The 19,025-nt window shown below is 40.6% G+C and overlaps 1 protein-coding gene across 5 annotated transcripts in view; it reads right to left on the bottom strand.

The window, feature by feature from the left end:
• crot.S (carnitine O-octanoyltransferase S homeolog) overlaps positions 1–15,137 on the bottom strand; it is a 32,893-nt gene extending 17,756 nt beyond the window's left edge. The window contains exons 1-6 of one of the 5 annotated variants that reach the window (XM_041567448.1): positions 15,031–15,124; positions 13,708–13,731; positions 7,911–8,045; positions 7,203–7,327; positions 2,783–2,964; positions 1,543–1,667 (exon numbers count right to left, since the gene is read on the bottom strand). In XM_041567448.1, the coding sequence (XP_041423382.1) occupies positions 1,543–1,667; positions 2,783–2,964; positions 7,203–7,327; positions 7,911–8,025 (547 nt within the window). In that variant the 5' untranslated portion in view covers positions 8,026–8,045; positions 13,708–13,731; positions 15,031–15,124. Of the gene's footprint in view, positions 1–1,542; positions 1,668–2,782; positions 2,965–7,202; positions 7,328–7,910; positions 8,046–8,280; positions 8,366–8,409; positions 8,744–12,161; positions 12,279–13,707; positions 13,732–15,030 lie in introns of those variants that run through there. The other 4 variants (XM_041567447.1, XM_041567450.1, XM_041567451.1 and 1 more) reach the window with 4 other exon arrangements.
• Between the last annotated feature and the right edge of the window lie 3,888 nt (positions 15,138–19,025).

Genomic DNA, 19,025 nt, shown 5'->3' on the forward strand with positions numbered 1-19,025 from the left:
TGTTTAAAGGGTGCAACGACCTGGACAGTGGCATGCCAGAGGGGGATCAAGGGCAAAAATGTATCTGAAAAATCCATTGTTGACACAGCGCTGCGTTTTGTGCTGTAAAGGGCAGAAATCACACTACGTCACTCAGGTGATGTTTCTGGACACGGAATGTGAAAAAGCTCACACAGCTAGGTGGCACTTGGTTAAAGACTGGGCAAATAATGCCTGCAAGGGCAACGTATACACTACAGCCGTTGGATACGGAATATATTATTGCTGCTTGAAAAACGTCACTCGGGTGGTGTTTCTGGAGACGGTATTATTATTGATATTTAGACAGCTAGGTGGCAGTTGTTTGAAGAACAGATGCAGATGAGAGATCAGCAGCAGGACAGACAGCTGCCCACAGCAGCTACATACAGAGCACTGCAGTAGAAGGTAGATTACTAGCCAGCAAAGCTACCTAACCTAAAATGTCCCTCAAATCCCTGCAGAGTTCTGTCCCTACAATACAGAGCAGTATCAAGTAGATTACTAGCCAGCAAAGTTACTATCAACTGTCCCTCAAATCACTAACAGCTCTCTCCCTACACTAGCTCTTCCAAGCACACACAGGCAGAATGAAAAAACGCTGCAGGGCTTCAGTTTATATATGGAAGGGGAGTGGTCCAGGGGGTGTGGGGGTGGTCCAGGAGGGAGAGCTTCCTGATTGGCTGCCATGTATCTGCTGGTCTGGGGTGAGAGGGCAAAAATAAGCGCCAGCTAAGGCGAACCCAAATTGGCGAACGTCGCGCGACGTTCGCGAACATTCGCCGAACGCGAATAGTCGATGTTCGCGCGAATTAGTTCGCGGGCGAACAGTCCGCGACATCCCTAAACATCACTTCTTACGTACAAATTTTTGTACGGTGCGTGTATGGTGGGAAAAGATCCAACCGATATTGGCGGAAGACTTGGATATCGGTTGGCTCATCGATCGGGATGGCTGGAAAATTTTGATCGGGCACCTTTGAAGGCACCTGAACATCAGCCATTGTTAGTCCTGAATCGTCAGATACAAGTAGAATTCTATTGTTTCTACCTGTATATCTGACGATTCAGCTCTACACGTGTGTATTGAAACGAACGATCTTTCTTGGAAAGAAAAGAAAGATCGTAATTGTTACGTCTATGGCCAACTTTATGCACGTATTTATTAATTAAATTCATTATAGCTGCAACTTCAACATCACAGGCAAATCCAGCCTGTCCTTTCCAGCAAAAAAGTAAGTGCAATGTTGCTCTAATTACAGGAATTTTACCCCAGGCAAACATTTCTTACATATCTATTAACGATGTGCAGTTGAATATAAAGTCTGATCTTAATTGTGTGTAAATCCAACCAGAGGCAGCATAGTGGTTTGCAGTTCATAATACTGTCGTGCTAGCTAGATCATGAGCATATAGCATCAGCCATCTAGTTTCAGTTTCAGAGAGAGCGAAACAGTATACAAGCCATACAGCTCAGGTGAAATGATAAGGAGAGAAAAGTGTTCCACGTGGAATTCTGCTTACCAGTCTTAAATTGATTACTTATAACATCACTTGTTCTTCCTGGGATCTTACAAGTGTTGAATAGATTCCGAAACTGAGACATATCCAGAGGATAATTTCCAGCTTTATGTACACTTAGTGTTTCCCTGCATGAGAAAAATATTATAAGCATCCATTCGTTTCCATTTGGTCTCAGAGACCATTGAGACCTACAAACAAATAAATCTATATTTTCTTCATATTCAGAAGTCCTGTGACTGCCTTGCTTAAATGATAATGTATATCACTTTCTTACTTTTTTAATGACCTGGCATTTTTCTTGGTGCAGCTATTCCTTGGTATAGATATATATATCTCTCAGTAACCTATGGCAGCCAATCAACGTTTTGCTTTTACCCACAGAAAAAGCTATTCAGTAATTGGTTGCTATGGGTTACTGTCCAGGTACAACTTTGCCCAATGTCAATAAATGAGACCTGTAACTTTTATTATAACAAGGTCTTGATTAGAGTTGCTACCTTTTCTGGGGCTAGAAAACGGGCAAGGGGCGTGGGTTGGTGATATTGGGGGTGGGGTTGTGATGTCAGGGGCGGGATTGATGACGTGGCAACCTGCGATTGGCTGATCACCATGTTTTTATTTTCAAGGTCCTGTCTGGATTTCCTAATTTGGACAGCCCTTCCTAATACCGTGCAGTCCAGGTGAAATCCAGACAGGTAGCAACCCCAATGTTTGGTGGACCTGGTCTAGAAAATATGTTGAAGTTTACTCCTGATATAAGTAAAGTATGGAAATGTATTTATGTTTATGGTAAACAAACAAAAAAACAAACAAACTAAAGGTGGCAAGTAAAGCAAATATCTCTTCCTCTCACTGTACTGTATTTTCTCATCAATCGCGCTCAAGTTAAAGGCACCATTATTGTGTTTGTAAATGGCATCCCTTTCAGAATTCCGATGCGTATGTGCAATCAGGTCAAAGTCAGATGTACAGGTACAACATGCAATAGGTGTCCTGGGAGCAACACCTCCTCAAGGAAGGTTTTATTTCAGGGGTTCCTGGCATGCCTAAGCCCTGTATTCTGCACCTTAATTGATCAAGGCATTTGCGAGCAGTGTGTATGGGCAAACATATCTTTGTGCATACACATGTCGCATGTAATCACACAAAATTCTACACTTTCCACTTCCATTTGTAAGTGAGGTGTATAGTTATCCAGATAGTTGAAATTGCTTCAAGGAATATTTAATTGTGCCCTTACCTCCTTAAAAGATCCCAGTATTTCAATGTATACCACACAGCAATGCTTGCTCTATGTAGCTGTGTGCCCTTCTCTGGTGGCCAGTAATGCTCAAGATAAGGTGCAGGACCCCCAAAATTAACATTTAGTTGAGACGGCATGCGGACATCCAGATACGCAGCAGTCAGCCACCACTCTTCCAACTGCAAAAGAAACATTGCTCTGAAGTAAACCAGAATCACATCATGATTACTAGCCATCTGCTGTCAATAGGTGGAAAGCAAACTGCATGAACAAAACGTGATGATGCCCCATATACTTTTAAGATGGGACAATGATTCAGGAGCACTAGAAGAAACTAAAAGCAGTCACAAGCTTGGCTGATATCTGGACCTCATGTTTACGGATAATCTGTGGATTACGCGTTTTATCATTTTGCCATTTTCTTTGTATATATATTAGAGGCTCATAGTTGATAGTCCTGTCTCTTCTGAATATGCCTTACCTTGTGCACTTTTTTTATCTCCAATTTGTACCTGTATGTTAGCCTCCCATCCACTTAGACTGTAAGCTCTACGGGGCAGGAACCGCCTTCCCACTATGTCTCTTACCACACAGCATTTAAGCTCTTTGTCCTATGATTCTGTATATATTTATTATGTGATTTGTTTCCGCCACGTATACTTTTATATATATATATATATATATATATATATATATATATATATATATATATATATATAATTCAATGTGAGACACCTGCACTCTATCCTCTGTAGTTCCTTGCCGGGTGCTCGGTCAAAAGGATATGTATCAATTGAAGATGGACCAGCACTCCGTTTTCTTTATCAAAAGTGTTTATTCAATACACTGTGCATCCAACGTTTCGGCCCGCATTGGGGCCTTTATCAAGGATACATGATTATTTGAACTATTTGGACTATTTAACCTATGAAATGCTAAATATGAGATGGACGATGGAATCCCTGTGTTGGAGGGACGCAACACCCCTTCCTTTCGAGGTCTTAAGGGTCTAACAGGAGGCGGCTATGGACGAATCGATGAGTCGTGGCCTTATGTATCCTTGATAAAGGCCCCAATGCGGGCCGAAACGTTGGATGCACAGTGTATTGAATAAACACTTTTGATAAAGAAAACGGAGTGCTAACTATTTGGACTATTTAACCTATGAAATGCTAAATATGAGATGGACGATGGAATCCCTGTGTTGGAGGGACGCAACACCCCTTCCTTTCGAGGTCTTAAGGGTCTAACAGGAGGCGGCTATGGAGGAATCGATGAGTCGTGGCCTTATGTATCCTTGATAAAGGCCCCAATGCGGGCCGAAACGTTGGATGCACAGTGTATTGAATAAACACTTTTGATAAAGAAAACGGAGTGCTGGTCCATCTTCAATTGATATATATATATATATATATATATATACACCAATTATTCAGAGACCAGCACTTCCTGTAGTAAAAGCCAATTTCTTTATTGTGTCTGTGCCCGACATTTCGGTCCCGATTGGGACCTTTTTCCTTGAAAAAGGTCCCAATCGGGACTGAAACGTCGGGCACAGACACAATAAAGAAATTGGCTTTTACTACAGGGAGTGCTGGTCTCTGAATAATTGGCATATACATAATTACCGTGCACCCCTCCCTTTGCTGAAATTATTTGCCTTGGAGTGCGGATACTCACTTGGAAGGATATATATATATATATATATATATATATATATTGCACTTTTATGCACTGTACAGTGCTGCGGCTCCTTAACATTGCTTTAAAAATAAAGTTATACATACATACATACATATGTTTTATGCCGTAAAAGTACAAAACTAAACCCCCCATACCAAAAGCCCCCTAAAGTTGCTGGCATTGCCCCCCTGCCCTTTAAAAAAATCTGACCCTTAAATGTAGAGAAGTGCAGCAGTTTTAATGCGCAACTGACTGATGGAAAATTGCGGGGATCGCAACTGCCCATACATGAACCCTAATGAATTCATATAACATTACACATTATTTTCACATAAGTATAATATACAACCAGAGCTTTCGTGATTCAAAGTGTGGGTAGTAACAAAATCATCCCTTCTGGTTAATCACTAGTTATTTGATGTTTAATAAGAGCATTATTCACTAATAAGACTTTATAAGAATAAGAATAAGAATAAGAATAAGAAGTCTCTACTTTAACATTGATTCTCTATATATTCAAAACAAAACTTATATTTATTTGAAAAGGTTGGCTGACGTTTCGGCCTTGTGGAGGCCGAAACGTCAGCCAACCTTTTCAAATAAATATAAGTGTTTTATAAGACCTGAGAGTGCGGACCGCTTTTTGGATATGTATTTATGCTGATCTTGGACACTGCACCCAGGCATACTTTAAACCCTTATCGAGAGTGCCGGTTTCTGTGCTGTTTTTGTATGCTTACTACTTTAAACCTGGCACCCGTGTGATTATTTGAACTATTTGGACTATTTAACCTATGAAATGCTAAATATGAGATGGACGATGGAATCCCTGTGTTGGAGGGACGCAACACCCCTTCCTTTCGAGGTCTTAAGGGTCTAACAGGAGGCGGCTATGGAGGAATCGATGAGTCGTGGCCTTATGGGGGTCCTACATACTCCCTGATGTGGGGCTAATAAACGAGTGTATGATGATATGGTGCTGAGCGATCCATGCTGTTGATGCCGGTGAAACATTGATTCCTGCGGCGCTGTCGCTGCACGCCATGGCAGCACTGCGGCGTTATCGCGGCATGCCGGGGCAGCAGACTAGTACCTGCGATTTAGCGGCGAGATGATCCAGATCCAGGACGACCCTTCCAATTGATGCCGGTACAGCACTAAGGTGGATCGCTACACGCTGGGGCAGTGGACCAATAAGGGTGACAAAGCGGTGCGACGATCTAGGGCTGTCCGCCCTACTGAAGCCGGAACAGCATTAAGGCGATAGCCGCGGCCACACAAGGCTGATTACGGCGTTATGTGCTTTGCGGGACAATGTTTTAAGGGCAACGGAGAATGTCTGGTCCATCAATGATAGTGCTAGTTGACCGCATTCCGGAGGAGTCACCGACAGAGCCATACATCGCGACAACGCATGTTTCATGCGCATCACGGACTGTAAGGACTCTGACCTTCCTTTGGGCGCCCATCAAAAGCAGGACAGTGGGACGATGGACCCATACCAACATGTGCTATTTCACTTTAAATTTAGATTCTATTTGAGGTTATGCACATACTGAGGGATAGTTATATTTTTATATTTGTATATATTTACTTTTTATATATTTACTTTTTTTATATATATACTTTTTTTATTTAAATATTTTGTCTCTTTTTTTCTATTTAAGGTTTTGCCACCTTAGCAACTAAAGTTGTTTACCCATTAATAGTATTTTCGTATATAAAATAAGGGTAGCTTATACATTGATATGGGGATGTTTGGTCACTTTTCACGGTTTATTATTGCACCTTATCATATGTTTTAGTAACTGCAAGCACTTATTTGTTATATTTTTTGTTTATTATATTTTCCTGCTCTTGGGACGCCTGCTTTTAAGCTAGTTTTAAGCTAGTTTGAACATAGCCTAAGTTTCGATACTCAAATGCCTATTTATATTTATATAGTATTATAAACGTATGTGTACTCCTGCTAGACCTACAATCTTTACTCAAGTTTTTACTTTGTAACATTATTTATGACACTAGTATGGATTTTAAATAGCAATATGGTATCCTAGCCATGGAACAGTTACAAGTATGTTTTTAATGATCCTAACAGATTTTTTAACAGGGGGGTGGGTTAGTTTTACTGGTTGTGTATATACGTAGTACTGAATGAGCAAATATCCGTTAGGGTATGCTAATTTTTGGGCGCATAGCGATGATGTAATTAAGTAGTCAAGTCCAATTAGGGATTTTTTCGCGCCACGGATTGTATTTAAGCATGTTCATTTTCATCTTTCTGTACTTTGAGAAAGGCCTCGGTGGAGGCCGAAACGTCAGCCAACCTTTTCAAATAAATATAAGTGTTTTATAAGACCTGAGAGTGCGGACCGCTTTTTGGATATGTATATATATATATATATATATATATATATATATATATATATATATATATATATATATATATATATATATAAAACAGAGATCATGACGTTGTGATAATACTGTTAAATTATAACTTACAGAATGTTAAGCGTAGTAGTAAATTAGTAGTAAATTAATGTACAAGAGTTTAAAGGTCTCTGCTCTGAAATATATATATTGTATATGTATCATCCATAGACTATGTCTAACACAGATTACCATTGGTATGCTCCCCTGACACCCTATATGTAGTGACAGAAAACCATCAGACTACTGACTTATACATGTGCAGTGTATACATAGTAAGAAAATAAAATAAATTACTCACCCAGTTCTTTTTAAATCTTGCCCTTTGCAATAGTTTCTGGTGCAGTTCTTTGCCAACTCCATTCTCAAAAGCTTTTACTATTTTGTAGGTTCTCTCATATCCCTCTTGGTTTAAAAATGGTTTTACTGAAGGCAGGAAAGGAATAATTCAAATTTTGCATGCAAAAAATATAATGGTTGAAATATGAACAGCTTGCTGATTACATCCGATTAGCAAGCTGTTTCCAAATAAGAGATTTTGGAGGGCATTACAGTCCATTCATTTGAATCCATTTGGCTCCATAATTCACTGTAAATGTGTTTTTCTGGCAGATTTTAATCCAGAGTAAATTAAAATAGCTTTGCAATTTATAACAAAAACTAAAACATGAAAGTACAACATTTTCAAGAAAAAGCAAATACCCCATTGCTCTATACTATCTAATGGAAACACATTATTGGTCCCATTCTAAACAATGTGAATACAATCTTGGCATTGTCTTGTAAGAGAACAAAAAGCATTATTATACATTATAGAGCTGCCATAACAAAAGGCCAGTGTTCCCACTTCATTCCAGCCTGAACATCTAAAAATCATAAACTCCATACAGCTTAATAATCCTTCTGCACAGCCTTGTATGGAACAGAGGACCTGGGATTCAGCTTTACTATCTATGTGTAAGAAACAAAAATATCCCTGTGTCCATCGAGGCTGGTGACTATTACATACCAGCATCACAGTATTTAGACAAAGACTCTTCAAGTGGGGGCACTGGGAGGGGAGGAAGGGAATCCTGATACTGAAATGTTCGCTCCTCTGACGACTCAAAGACATGATTCTCCATGATTACTAAGCGCTAGTCATCTGCAGGAAACAAGAATAACACAATGAGCAAAGACGTGCACAGTAACTAATATGAACAGAGATACAATAATTACTTTAGACAGCAGTAATGAAGAGAAACCATTGCAAAGAAATGCTTACACAAACATGAGCAGCAGTACAGACTCAATGAGACTTATACATATTTAATATTGTCTCTCTAATAAGTATCTCGTACATCTGAGAGCAGTGATGAGGAACTGGCAGCTCTCTTTACCTGTTCCAGAGACTCTTCTTTAAACGAGCTTAGGTACAATAAGTAGTCAGTGTATAATGAGAATATAAGTAACCAGCCATTAACCTATTAAGTCTGCCACACACAGGTAGCTTTGGACTTTTAACCCACCTAATGAATTTTCTCATTGCACACTGGATGAATCAGGCTGCCGCCGCTCCAGCACAGAAATCAGATAATAAATGCTAATGAAACATTTACAGAACTCAGCTCTCCATCCAGGTGGTGAAATCAGCATCAGATAAGCAAAAGTACAAAGGTTTTTCCTGCTGCAGCTGCCTTTCCAATTCAATTTATTTCTATGGGGCCAGACCTGAAAACATAGGCAGTGAGTAGTGATCTCAATGGCTGCTGTACCACTTACTGGTGTCTTGTTAGGGCCGAGACAGATGAGAAGATTCAGTGAGATTAGTCGCCGGGCGACCAGTTACCTCTTCTTCATGCGACTAATGTCCCTGAATTGCCTCCCCGCCGGCTAGAATTTCCAAGGCGACTTCGGAAAATGAATCTCTCCAAGTGCCATCCCGCCGGCGATTTAGATTCTAGCCGGCGGGGAGGCAGTTCGGGGAGATTAGTCAGCCGAAGAAGATGCAATTTGTTGTCAGGCATCTAAATCTCGCCAATCTTCTCGTCTGTCTCTGCCCTTACTGGTATTCATATGTAGGTAGCATGTCAGTTTCATTTGCGAATTGCTGATTTGTTAGTTCAACAATGCACCATTGACACATCATACTAGTGCTGTCCAAGTGTTTCCTATAGTGGGCTGAATATTCCATGACTGTCTAACTGAAGGTGCACGGATTTGGCCCTCCAAAGAATTTTTCTGAGACCCCCCCACAGCCTGCTCAAAATTGACTTTGTCTGCTCCATAGACTTCACTGTATATCATCATCATTTTCATTTATTTTGGCCCTTGAACAAGTTGTGTGTGAAATCAGCCCACTACATGTAATAAATCAGACGTACTGCACTATACAATGGGGTATATGTTTGGGGGACAGATTATAATAGGATAATATCATCCAAAGAGCTCACTGCTGCTTTTCAGAAGCCGGAGGCATTTAGCCTGTTAGAGCAAGGTCACACATGGCGTTTTCACATCGCGTTTTTAAAAGGTACAGCCAAATGTAAAAATGCACAAAATGAAGCCCTATTGAAAACAATGGAATACACACTATAGCAATTCCCACCGAGCAATTGCGAGCTGAAATCTGCCACAAGATGCCAGTATTTGCGTTTTTTAACAGAAGCGCCAATACGCCTAGGAAACACCATATCATTGAACTCTATAGGATCCGCAGGTTTGGAAATACACTTTGCTGAATGATGCTGTGTATTTTCAACATGGCGGCCAAACTCTCGCAAGATGGATGTCGCATATACGTATATACAGCGTTGTATGCTGGTGACGTAATTACGTTTCGTATTGACAAGCAGTACGGCTACATTCTGCACGTAAATTGTTTTTCACTTGGCTTTTTTTTCCGCAAAACTTTACTAAAATTTGTGGAATGGTGGGGAATGAGAAAAAACAGAAATGCATGTTGGGAAAAGAAAACTACAGGCTGAAAACTGCATATTATCATTCGTGTGTGGTTTCATTGGTGTATTACGCTCGACCGTGCGTTTTTAAAAACGCAACATAAAAATGGCACGTGTGACCTGGCCCTTCAACCATTTGGCATAGAAATACGTGGTGCGGTGAAGATCCATCCAATGAATTGTCTCTCAAATGGCTGCAAAATGAATAGTGATGTATTTGCCACAAGTCAGTGTACATTAGCCTGTAATTGAAAAAAGAAAATTGTAGTCCAATTTCCCAAGGAGTCAAAAGCAAAAATGAATTTGAAAAAAAAAACAAAAGAAGACTTAAAGGAAAACTATACCCCCAAAATGAACACTTAAGCAACAGATAGTTCATATCATATTAAGTGGCATATTAAAGAATCTTACCAAACTGGTATATATATTTAAGTAAATCTTGCCCTTTTACATCTCTTGCCTTGAGCCACCATTTTGTGATGGTCTGTGTGCTGCCTCAGAGATCACCTGACCAGAAATACTGCAGCTCTAACTGTAACAGGAAGAAGTGTGGAAGCAAAAGACACAACTCTGTCTGTTAATTGGCTCATGTGACCTAACATGTATGGTTTGTTGGTATGTTTGTGAGTACAGTGAATCCTACGATCCCAGGGGACAGCCCTTATTTTTTAAAATGGCAATTTTCTATTTATGATTACCCAATGGCACATACAACTAGAAACGTATATTATTATGAAAATGGTTTATTTACATGAAGCAGGGTTTTACACATGAGTTGTTTTATGCAATCTTTTTATAGAGACCTACATTGTTTGGGGGGGTATAGTTTTCCTTTAAGAATAGGGGCCTAATGTGTTTGGGAAACCACTACATTTTCTATTTGTGATAGATTTTTTAATATCAGTGTAAAGTTTCATCTTCACCTTCTAAAGCAGCTCTGGGAGGCGGGGGGTCATCTAAATTGATATGTTTAGGTGATACATTCGTTATTTTCGGGATTTTGCTGAGCTGAATCCCCGAGTTTCATTAAAGGGGTTGTTCACTTTTAAACGAAATTTAAGTATGATATTCTGAGACAATTTGCAATTGGTTTTCATTTGTTATTATTTGTGGTTTTTGAGTTATTTGGCTTTTTATTCAGCAGCTCTCCAAGTTGGCAATTTCAGCAGTCGGGTTGCTAGGGTCCAAATTCCCCTAGCAACCATGCATTGATTTGATTAAGAGACTGGAATATGAATAGGAGAGGGTCTGAATAGAAAGATGACAAATAAAATGTAGCAATAACAATACATTTGTAGTAGCGATGTGCAGGTAGGGGCGAAATCCGTGGGACGTTCCTGTTTACCCGAGGGACCTTCGTGTTTGCCCGCGGAATGTTTGTGTTACCCCGAGGGACGTTTGTGTTTACACGCGGGACGTTCGTGTTTACCCGCGGGACGTTCGTGTTTACCCGCGGGACGTTCGTGTTTACCCGCGGGACGTTCGTGTTTACCCGCGGGACGTTCGTGTTTACCCGAGGGACGTTCGTGTTTACCCGAGGGACGTTCGTGTTTACCCGAGGGACGTTCGTGTTTACCCGCGGGACGTTCGTGTTTACCCGCGGGACGTTCGTGTTTACACGCGGGTCAGGCTGACTATTGCATAAAATCTGTGGATCCGGGACGAGCTCTTCTCCTGCTCTACCGGGGCGCGACCTAGCACTTCTGGTGCCAAAATTTATAGACTTGCGCCTGCCCCTTTTGTGGTGTCACTGCGGGTCAGGCACGGGTCTATAAATAGAGGGGCAGCAACGGGCAGTGCCGGGCTAGGGTGGAGAAATTCTCGGCCCGCAATCCACTAATTTGTATCCTAACAGAGAATTTGTTTTTTTAGATGGGGTCAGTGACCCCCATTTGAAAAAAAAAGAGATCCCGTGGGTACAGTGACAGCCTGACATACTAGATCAATGCCAGTGATGGGTGTGAGAGAGAGAGAAGGGACAGTCCATGTGAATAAAGCAGAGGGGAGCACGGGACACACGTACCCCTGGGGTGAGTATGATAGTGACACACAAGGGTACAGAGCCCGAAGTTATAAACTCTTCCCGTATTGCGCTTCCCATCCCCTAAATATGCCCAAACCCTCCTTACAGTAATGTTAAAGTACGAGAGGGGGAGGAGGACCCACGAATGACCCGCAACCTCCCTGCTGCTTATAACCGAGCCGTCGCCCCCACCCCCATCCGGCGGAATGTGTTGGTGGCGTCAGTCCCCGGTTGAATGGCGCGTAACAGCCTGGGACAATTACATTTACCCCCCCAACCATGTAAAACAAAACAATACCTGCGAGGTGACAGGAAGTACACAGGAACTAGATGGGCGGGGAATGTGAGGAGAAGGTTACGCCCCACTGCTCCGTGAGAGCCCGCCCATGACCACGCCCACTATAAAGTTGTTCGGGTGAGAGGGCAGGAGAGCTGCTCGTGTGGGGAACTTATGTAAAAGCGACGTTATCGTATTATAAAGTTCTCAGACCGAATAAAAGTTTCTTGGAACATGCTGCTGAGTCTGGGGGCTGTGTCCTGCACAGGAACCCCTTGTATGTTCAACTTCACACACAGCTCAGTGTTTAACGTATTAACAATCCTCATATATTCCTCATATAGCCACTGCCTGGCTCAGGCCCTACACAACACAGGAATTTGCAAACAAATGTCTCATTCAGTACTGAAGGTGCTTAGGGTTTAGGTTAGGATTGGGCTGTCACACTCTTTAGGGTTGGTCTCTGTCTGTAACCCATTTACACGTATATACCACTACACACATATCTTTTATTCTTTGCCCCAATAATCCAACTCATGGTGAATGGTACTTTTAGAAACAATACATTTAGGGTTTAGACACACATAGAGATTCGGGGAGATTAGTTGCCCAGCGACATATCACCTCTTCTTCGAGGGACTAATCTCCCCGAACTGCCTTCCCGCCAGCTAGAATCTAAATTGCAGATGGGATGGCACTCAGAGCACTTAGTTTTGCAAAGTCCCCCGAAGTTTCCTCGCGAGGGCAGAGACACAAGTGGAGATTCGGGGAGTTTAGTCGCCCGGCAACAAATCACCTCTTCTTCGGGCATCTTATCTCCCCACAATGCCTTCCTGCCGGCTAGAATGTAAATCGCCGGCTGGGTGGCACTTGAAGTATTTAGTTTTCCGAAGTTTCCTCGTGAGGCAACTTCGGGCGACCTCGGAAAACAAAGCACTCCGAGTGCCATCCCACCGGTGATTTAGATTCTAGCCGGCGGGAAGGCAGTTCGGGGAGATTAGTCGTCCGAAGAAGTCGCTGAGCGACTAATCTCCCCGAATCTCCATGTATGTCTCTGCCCTGAGGCAACTTCAGAAAACGAAGTGCTCCATGTGCCATCCTGCCGGCGATTTAGTTTCTAACCGGTGGAAAGGCAGTTCATGGAGATTAGTCGCCCGAAGAAGAGGTGATTTGTCGGCTGGCGACTAATCTCCCCGAATCTCCACGTGTGTCTCTGCCCTGAGGCAACTTCGGGCGACTTTGGAAAACGAAGAGCTCTGAGTGCCTCCCCGCCTGTGATTTTGATTCTAGCCATCAGGAAGGCAGTTCAGGGAGATTAGTCGCCCGAGGAAGAGGCGTTTTGTCGCCGGGCGACTAATGTCCCCGAATTTCCACGTGTGTCTCTGCCCTGAGGCAACTTTGGGCGACTTCGGAAAACGAAGCAATCCGAGTGCCACCCCACTGACGATTTAGATTCTAGCCATCAGGAAGCCAGTTCGGGGAGATTAGTTGCCTGAAGAGGCAATTAGTCGCCGGGCGACTAAATCTCCCCAAATCTTCATGTGTGTCTCTGCCCTTACATTCTTACCTTGAGGAAAGGAAAAAGAAAGCCCTGCAAAATAGAAGTAAAATTCAGAATATGTCAAGATTTCAAAGCTGTTTAAAAAAATCTTTATTAAACCAATATGAATATTTCGGGATAATTTAAAGGGGTTGTTCACCTTTCAGTTAACTTTTAGTATGGTGTTAAGAGTGATATTCTGAGACAATTTGCAACTGTTTTTTTTTTTTTTATTATCTGTGGTTTTTGAATTATTGAGCTTTTTATTCAGCAGCTCTCCAGTTTGTAATTTCAGCAATCCCATTGCTAGGGTCCAAATTACCCTAGTAACCATGCATTGATTTTTACGAGAGACTGGCATACGAATAGTGGTGGCCTGAACAGAAAGGTATGTAATAAAAACAATAACTATAAATTATTAGCCTTACAGTGCATTTGTTTTTTTAGATAGGGTCAGTGACCCCCATTTAAAAGCTGGAAAGGATCATAAAAAGTCAAATAATTTAAAAACTAGAAAAAACAAATGATGACCAATTAAAAGGTTGATTAGAATAGGCCATTCTATAACATACTAAAAGTTAAATGGATACTGTCATGGGAAAAAAACATTTTTTTCAAAATGAATCAGTTAATAGTGCTGCTCCAGCAGAATTTTGCGCTGAAATCCATTTCTCAAAAGAGCAAACAGATTTTTTATATTCAATTTTGAAATCTGACATTGGGCTAGACATATTGTCAATTTCCCATGTGACTTGTGCTCTGATAAACTTCAATCACTCTTTACTGCTGTACTGCAAGTTGGAGTGATATCCACCCCCTCCCTTCCCCCCCCCCAGCAGCCAAACAAAAGAACAATGGGAAGGTAACCAGATAGCAGCTCCCTAACACAAGATAACGGCTGCCTGGTAGATCTAAGAACAACACTCAATAGTAAAACCCATGTACCACTGAGACACATTCAGTTACATTGAGAAGGAAAAACAGCAGCCTGCCAAAAAGCATTTCTCTCCTAAAGTGCAGGCACAAGTCACATGACCAGGGGCAGCTGGGAAATTGACAAAATATCTAGCCCCATGTCAGATTTCAAAATCGAATATAAAAAAATCTGTTTGCTCTTTTGAGAAATGGATTTCAGTGCAGAAGTCTGATGGAGTAGCACTATTAACTGATGCGTTTTGAAAAAAACATGTTTTCCGATGACAGGATCCCTTTAACTTAAAGGTGAGCAACCCCTTTTACCACCTTTATTAACCCCTAGCAGGGAGAATTTTCTGGTCATCGTTTTGGATGTAAGCATCGGGAAAACAAGGAAATGCACATCTAACCAAAACCTAAAGCCCTCGTACTTACCCCCTACTGCTTATGTTCATCTGGAGGGACACTGGGAATGTAGTTCTGTAGCAGCACCAGCAGTGGAAGGCTTGTAGGTTGCAGGATTAAATGCAGAATGCAGGTGAAAGTGCCTGGCACACCCCTCCTGGGAGGTTCAGCAGGATATGTTAAACAGTAATGAATCACGAGGCAGTATCAGTGTGTGTATGTGAGTATTAGCTGGCACAGATGCAAGTGGTGCAGAGTTCAGCAGCTCAGTATAACATGTTTGTGTTGTGTTTGTGTTTGTGTTCCACAGCTCGCTCAATGCTGACAAGCACAAAATGTTTTCTCTCAGTGCCCATTTATCAAACGGAGAGAATACAGCTCACCACAGCCTGCCAGAGTGAAATTCCGCCGCTGGCTATTCATTTCGATGGGGCTATTACATTTTATTTATCAAAGTTGAACTCTCACTTTCACCCATTGATCAATACCCTTTATAAATCCTACAGAAATTGAGAGCAGTGGAATTTTACTGACTGGTGGACCGTGACAAGCTGTATTATCTCTCTCTGATAAATACGCCCCTTCATATTTTAGTCCTCTCAGTTTGGAGTGTGTTTTTTTGACTGTGACCATGTTCCAACCTGGCAGAAGGGGCCGCTGTAAAACCACTATGGGTTGAGCTGCCCTGTAAGAAAGCCGTCAGAGCTCTGCTACATTCATTATATCCTACAGTACAATGAAAAATAAGATAATACAGCCGTACAAAGAAGTGCTGATCTTTCCCTCCTGTGATTTCTGTATACAAGTTCTCTTACAGAATAAAAAAAAATATCTGATCACACTTTGAGTCATTTCTAAACAGCCTCCTGTTCCAAGAATGGGTGTCATTTAATATAAGTGCATATGTGTAAATCTACAGGTGCAGTTGCGGACCAAGCAGTAGCTTGTAGGGTGCACACTAAAACCATAAATTATGCCAGATAGATTTATATTTAGCAAGACTGCAGGAATTTGTGATAAAGTGTAGGTGCAGTTGCATTAATTATGGCACATGCAATTTCAGTAAGCACAGCATAATTATATCATGAACATCACTCGTTTGCACCCACAATGATGGCAGAATTCTGGGGGAGAAATGCTGCATTGTGAGGAACCATGGCAAAATTGCACTTTGCTTACTGCACTCGAGGACATAAATGAGCCTTATTATGTATTAAATAGCGAAAAAGCATATATATATATATATATATATATATATATATATATATATATATATATATATATATATATACAATCTGTTGAGTGAGCGCACTCTTACCGGATTTCTAATGAGGTGGGTGCGTTGGTCAAAGTGTTCTTGTACAAAATAGTAAAAGGACCCGCACTCCAAGTTTTTTGTGAAAAAAGTGCTGAATTTTATTCACACATGCATATCCAACGTTTCGGTCCACACTGGGACCTTTCTATATATATATATATATAGGCAAACAAACTGCACTCCAGGACTTGTTCAGTGAAAAAACAAACTTTTCAACATATCAGCACCATTACTCAGGCCGTCTTCAGGATATATATACAGTATATATCAGCCTCAATTTAATTTGCTTTGTTTTTGTATTACTGGTATGACTATGACACAGTTTGCACAAAGGACAAAAAGAGTGTTCATGTCCTGTAAACAAAATGGAGAATGATTGCCAGCACACAGTTTGCATTTAAAAATAATTATTAAAGCATTTACTAGAATTACTATAAAGCTATTCCTCCATCTCAGTCGCCATCTAGTGGCAATTCAATGCATGTACAGAAATATATATATATATATAGTGAATAAAGTACCCCCTCTTGTAAAATATAAGGATATTATAAGTTACTGAGGAGTTTCATGACCATATAAAAACACAAGGCCGAAGGCCGAGTTTTTTTATACAGGTCATGGAACTCCGAGGTAACTTCTAATATCCTGATATTTTGCAACTGGGGGTACTTTATTTATTATAAAGTAATACACAAATTTCAGTGAGTCATGTGACAGAAATGACATCAGAACTCACCGTTTATAACTGATGACATCAGAACTCACCGTTTATAAGGATATAAATTACAAGATATTCATGGCTTTTGTGTATTATATATATATATATATACAGGTATGGGACCTGTTATCCAGATTGCTCGGGACCGGGGGTTTTCTGGATAATGGATCTTTCAGTAATTTGGGTCTTCATGTCTTTAGTCTACTAGAAATTCATTTAAACATTAAATAAACCCAATAGGCTGGTTTTGCCTCCAATAATTATAATTATATCTTAGTTGGGATAAAGTACAAGCTACTGTTTTATTATTAGGAAATAATTTTTAAAAATTTGGATTATTTGGATAAAATGGAGTCTATGGGATACATTCAGTATTTCGGAGATTTTTGGATATCGGATTTCCGGAAAAGGGATCCTATACCTGTATATATATATATATATATATATAATATATATATATATATATATATATATATATATATATATATATATATATATATATATATTAACAAAAAAGAAACCGCACCAAACAGGACTTCATATAGTGTCAAAGAATCAAAAATTTATTTTCAATGTTTCGGCTATAGTGCTTGAGCCATCTTCAGGAATAAGCCGGCTTGAGCACTAGAGCCGAAACTAGAGCCGAAACGTTGAAAATAAATTTTTGATTCTTTGACACTATATAAAGTCCTGTTTGTTGCGGTTTCTTTTTTGTTAATATAATACTATTTTCCTCAAACCAGCTCACAGGCATTGGAGATTAATTTGCCGAGTGCACCAGTTGCAAATGGTCTAACATGCATAGGAGGAATATGACCCTTGTCCTATAGAGCTTGCAATCTCAGTGGGTGTATAAAAGGCACAAATAGGGACAATGCTTTATTCTTTTATGTCTTCATTAAAGGGGTTGTTCAAACACTTTTTCCAGTTGAGTTGGTTTCAGATAGTTCACCATAAATAAAGTCATTTTCTAATTACTTTCTATTTGTGACTGTTTTTCTAATATTTAATTGTAACATTTAATTTTTCACCTTCAAAAGCAGCTCTGGGAAAGGGAGGTCGCCGACTCTGTAGCAGTTCTAAATTGATACATTTAGTTGATACATTTGTTATCTTTGTCCCTGCTGAGCAGAATCTCTGCGTTTCATTAATGGCAGCTGTTAGAATTGATAGAATTGTTGCTTATATTCCAAAGATAAATGTATCAACTAATGTAGCCACTAAATGTATCTAATTGTAACAGTTCAGAATCTGCTCTTGGATCACTGAGCTGCCAGACTGAAACACCTGACGCCAACATTTAAACTTAAATTTTTGAAAAATGATAAAAAATACTGTAAAATATGGAAAGCAAATGAAAAAAGTCTTTATTTCTGCTGATATAGGAAAGGAATCTAACCCAACAGAACTCTAAACCAGTTGCACAGTGCAAAGTACATTTGGCTTAAGCAGTGTAGGGCCACATATATTTTTAATGGTCATTGTTTCTCAAACCTACTGAATGTGCTAAGACAGCACTGTAAATCCAAAGTAAACGCACATGCACACCCAGGGCAGCTATTAGAAATCACGGGGCCCCGTACAACAAAATTTTGGGGGGCCTGCCCATCCTGGCCAAAGACCCACCCACCCTGGCCCCCAAGCCCCGTCCCAGATCCCGCCCACTCCACATCACAGTTAAAAGAACACACAGACATCAGCACTAAAAAAGATAACCCCCCACACACTAGTTATAAAAGCTATTGGGGACCAGGACCCACCTATAAGTTAAAAAAAAACATTGGTGCTAGGGCCCCCCATAAAAGTTTTTTTAAAAAAAAGCATTGGTGCCAGGGCCCCCCTTACAAGTTAAAAAAATTGGTGCCCTAAGAATATTTTTTAAAAAAACATTGGCGCCAGGGCCCCCCTTACAAGTTAAAAAAAATTGGGGCCTCAAAGAATATTTTTTAAAAAAACATTGGTGGCAGGGGCCTATAGAGTATTAAAATA

This window comes from Xenopus laevis, chromosome 6S, assembly GCF_017654675.1.
Source record: "Xenopus laevis strain J_2021 chromosome 6S, Xenopus_laevis_v10.1, whole genome shotgun sequence".
NCBI lineage: Eukaryota > Metazoa > Chordata > Amphibia > Anura > Pipidae > Xenopus > Xenopus laevis.